Source organism: Microtus ochrogaster, chromosome 4 (assembly GCF_000317375.1).
Source record: "Microtus ochrogaster isolate Prairie Vole_2 chromosome 4, MicOch1.0, whole genome shotgun sequence".
In the NCBI taxonomy this organism is placed as follows: Eukaryota; Metazoa; Chordata; class Mammalia; order Rodentia; family Cricetidae; genus Microtus; species Microtus ochrogaster.
In genome coordinates, this window is record NC_022011.1 from 79,247,638 (window position 1) to 79,252,498 (window position 4,861).

The 4,861-nt window shown below is 45.3% G+C and overlaps 1 protein-coding gene across 2 annotated transcripts in view; it reads left to right on the forward strand.

Moving 5' to 3' along the window:
- Positions 1 to 4,861, forward strand: part of Nostrin (nitric oxide synthase trafficking) — a 53,254-nt gene that overhangs the window by 15,327 nt on the left and 33,066 nt on the right. For both annotated transcript variants that reach the window (XM_005346514.3, XM_013355680.2), the window contains exon 3: positions 4,168 to 4,251. In XM_005346514.3, coding sequence (XP_005346571.1) covers positions 4,168 to 4,251 — 84 coding nt within the window. The remainder of the gene's footprint in view (positions 1 to 4,167; positions 4,252 to 4,861) is intronic.

Genomic DNA, 4,861 nt, shown 5'->3' on the forward strand with positions numbered 1-4,861 from the left:
AGAGAGAGAGAGAGAGAGAGAGAGAGAGAGAGAGAGAGAGAGAGAGAGAGAGAATATGAAACCAGTCTCTGTGCTGCATCAATAAAATGCCAACGTCCAGTCTATTTGGTAGGTAGCCTGAAAAGATTGAAGGGTATCCTTTTAGGATGCCTGCATATACACACAGCACACACACACACACACACACACACACACACACACACAATGTGTGCCACTACACATACATCACAGAACACCACAAGGTACTCTGTGCTTCCATTCACACACACACACAATCATTCAGACTTACAAAAATGACAGACATCATTATACTTGTCTCTTAGAACATGACTTCCCATGAGAATGACAAATCCAGCCATTGGATAAGAAATTGGTCATTGGCTAGGAATTTAGCCATGGACATCTGTTAAGGTAAAAGCCACTGAGGGCCTGAAGGACAATATCCCATACCACGTCCTCCCCTTCTCCTTGTTTGTCATTGCAGTTCCTTCTGGGTTGCCACAGGTAGGCTCCAGAAATCAGGAGGCAAAAGTGGATGGATACAGCCTGCTCTGTTTGGCTGATTCTGAAGTCCTCAGGGCTCATTAATAAGTTGCAAGCAGAGAGATAAAGAACATGATTTGACTGGTCAAAGACACTGGGTCCGACTCAGCCTGGCCTCAACAAGTAACCTGACGGTGTTTGAGACCGGAGTCCTCCTCCACTGCCTCTTAGCCAGACCATCATTCTCCCCACTCCCCACTCACCAACCAATTTACAATACATGAGTGCCTTGGAAAAGGACCCGGGAGCAGAGAGTCTTAACATGTGCCCTGGGATAGCTGGCAGTGGCCTTTCTAGTGGCCACACTGTGGGAGCTTCAGTGAGTAACAACGCCGTAATTAACACTGGAGTAGCACTAGAAGTTTTACAATGCGCTTTTGTCTGACTCCCCTGGCAACAGCCACAGCCATTCTCCACATCTAAGTCAGGGGAGGGGCATGGTTAAGTAGCTCGGATTTGGAAGCTAGCTGTATCACATCCCTATCATGTGTTCTCGGCAGAGAAACCAATTGAACTCCAGGCCTGGTGCTCCCTCCTGGAAATGGTCAGAAAGATTGTGTCCACATCACACAAGTTATTGTAGGTTCAACACAAATAAAAATGAGCCAGAGAGACGACTCAGCGAGTAAAGGGCAGGCTGCCAAGTCTAACAATCTGAGTTTGATTCTCAGACCCACACGGTGAAATCACAGAACCAAATCCATCAAGCTGTCCACTGGCCTCCAAATCTGTGCTGTGGCGTCCCCTCCCCATGCTAAATAAAGGCAATAATTTTTTGGAGGAAAGAGCTACAATGCTTACAATAGTGTCTTGCATAGTATATAACGGCCCCGATAAAGGGTGGGTGTTGCTGTTTTGTGAATAAACAGAGCACAGGTCAAGTGTCTGCGGAGTCACAAAGTAGACACCCTTTGGTGTATGGAGGGCATTTGTTTGATACATAATCGTCATGTGTGGGAGACGGCTTTTTAATTTGGAGACTCACAGATTTGCCCTGACACTGATACTAATGCAAGAAATCCCGGCTTGACTAATGAACCTCCTCAGGTGGGTCTCTACCTTCTTGATAGAAAGCCTGGGAGAGTTAGCTAATGTGGTGCATGCCTATAATCCCAGCATCCAGGAGGTTGAGGCAAGAAAATTAGGAATTCAAGGTCACCCCGAGCTACGCATCAAGTTCAAGGTCAACCTGAGATTGTGGAGAAGGGGTGGGGAAAGAAGAAAGAGAATGTGTTCAGGAGCAGAGACGGCCAGACTTAGAAATTGCCAATCAAGCAAAGAGCCTCCTCCTGAAACCAAAACCCCACCTTCTTTCCCTATGAATCTAATGATGTTACTAATGCTAAGGAAAGGAGTATTTCCTTGTGGTAGTTGCCTCTCTCACTTGGCCTCTGAGCCCCTTCGTAGAGCCTGTGAGAACATTCTAGAAGTAAAATTGAATTGTGAAAGAGAAGCTGTCCCTGTCAGTATCCCCCGTCTTAGCTTAGAAGTCCTTATGGGGAGACAATAGCACAAAGGACTGCGCTCTTCACCCTGGGCTATCGCCCTCTGGATACCTAACAATCCATCATCATCATCATCATCATCATCATCACCATCACCACCACCACCACCACCACCATCCTCGAATAACTAATATTTACTATTTGTTTTGTGTCTAGTACTGTGAGTCAAAAACTATGCATTCATCAGGGGTAATGCTCTGTAGGGGTGGCTCAGGTGGCTCAGGCACTCATCACCAGCAAAGGACTTGGTGGTAACCTGACTCTGATCCCCAGGCTCTACACAGTGGAGGAAGAGAACTGACTCCTTCAAGTGGTCCTCTGAGCTCTGAGTGTATACTGTGATATGCTCACACTCATGTACAAACAAATACATATATTTTTTTTAAAACTTAAAGTGGATAGAAGTCATCTTTTAGAGAGGAAGAGCAGATGAGGGGGGAGAAGGAAAAGAGGGTGTGTGGGGAGGTGAGGTGAATAAGGAACATAACTTCATTGTAGCTACAGATGGATCTATAACGAGGAAGTGGTAAAATAATTTTAAGAAGAGATAATTTGATCTCTCCAAGAACCAATGATTTCCTGCTACCTTGACCTGCATAGAAAGTAACGGAGGAGCCCCTCAGGTTTCCACCATAATGCCGCTTGAGCCGGGCACCTGCCTCTAATCAGTTCCTTGGGAGGTAAAGGCAGCAGGCACCCTCTGAAGCTACCAAGCAGCTATCTCAATCATATGTATCATTTTATTTCCAGCTTCTACTTAGGACTTCGAGCTGATGGGTTTAGTGATGACTATGCACCTGAGTAGCTATACCAGGCATCTAGGCTTATTCTAATGAAGAGGCAGAGACTGGGTGGCGTGAAGGACGAGACTCCCTGTGTAATAGCTCTGGAGACCGGAGCTCTGATGAGATTAAGGCTTCATTGGTTTGATTGGTTTGGTTCCTGCTAGATACCTCTTCCTCACGAAGACACTTCAAGCTGTCTCACATCCCCTCCCAGCTTCTGGAGATTTGCTGATAGTGCCTTGGCTTGTAGATCTTCCTCTGGTTCCCACTTTCATGTTCATAGGGTCTTTTCCCACACACACGCCCATCTCTGTGTCCAGTGCCCCTCTCCCTCCCCACCCTGTTTATAAGGACACATCAAATTCTGTTTGGGCCTCGTCTAAACTTGATCTCCTTCACAGAACCTAGTTCCAAAGAAGACACATTCACATAGCCTGTGTGTGGTGGTCAATATTGCCAACCTGGCAGGACCTAAAATCACACAGGAGATGTACCTCTGGGCATGTCTATGATGGCGTTGTCAGAGGGGCTTAACTGAGGTGAGGAGACCAACGCATGTTGCACAATCTCACAGGCTAGGGTTCTGGACCAAGTAGACAGGAGAACACGAGCTGAGTACCTGGGTTCGCTCTATCTGCTTTGTGACTGCAGACGAGGTGTGATCAGCTGCAGTATGCCCCTACCACTGTGGACTGAACACTCAAACTGTGGGCCAAAATAAAGCCTTCTCTGTTGACATTGCATTGGTCAGATCGCACAATAAAAAAGTAACTAAGATGCTGGGGTTCAGTACTCCTTGAGGGAGGCACAATCCAACCCATAGCATCTGTGGAAAGAGAGTTTAGTTGAGTACTTTCTCCTTGGGGATCCTCTTAAGGGTTTGCCAAAAGACAAGAGAATCCTTACATCAATAGATATCTCTTCCTCATGAAGACACTGAATTTTTATCCTGACATTTTATGTGTCAGAGTGTGTATATTTGTGTGTCTGAGTGTTTGTGTCTGAGTATATGTGTGTGAGAGAGTATACTTGTATATCTAGCTATCTAGCTATCTAGCTATCATCTATCTATCTATCTATCTATCTATCTATCTATCTATCTATCTACCATCTATCTATCTATCATCTGTCTATCTATATTATCATCTATCTCCCTATCATCTATCTCTCTACCATCTATCTATCTCTCTACTATCTATCTATCTATCTATCTATCTATCTATCTATCTATCTATCTATACCTCCCTCCCCCACTCCGTGTGTGTGTCTTTGTCTATCTGTGTTCTTGCTAATTCTGACCAGTATATCCTACATAACAAGTCCTTTGCTCATAGGGCCAACCTGGAGATCAACTACGCCAAAGGACTTCAGAAACTGGCAGCCAAGCTGAGCAAAGCACTACAGAGCACAAAGAAAAAGTAAGTATGATGACAAAAGGAAGGCAAAAATCTTTTGTAAAACAATAAAAATGAAAAAAAAACTCACTCTCATCTTTTTCCCATATACATGGCAGGTACAATCCTACCAAGCATGGCTTCCAGATCTTGGGGATTTATTCTGGGCCAGGCTCTGCCTCAAATGCTTAGTGGATATTCCTATTTAATCCTCACAACAATCCTTGAAAGTTCTTATGACTATCCTCCTTACGGATGAGGACTTGAGACTGAACAGCTGAAATAAAATTCCCATCATGCAGTTAATGCGCTGTTAGACTCATCCTGGGCCTTTTATGGCTCCTGAGCCCACAGTTGGCTTGATAATGCCATCTAGGGAGGAGTGTGAAGCCAGAAGGTCTTAGAGGCAGGAAGAGTAAATTATGTATTATCTCTATTCTGTGACTTTTGACAAGGGATCTTGGTCTCCCTGTGCCTCCATGCCTTCCTGTGCAGGGAGCAGACGAGTGTGCATTTGAGTGTGTATGTGGGTTGTAGCGTGACGTGCAGCCTGATTTGAGTGTGTATGTGGGTTGTGGCGTGACGTGCAGCCTGATTTGAGTGTGTACGTGGGTTGTGGCATGACGTGCAGCCT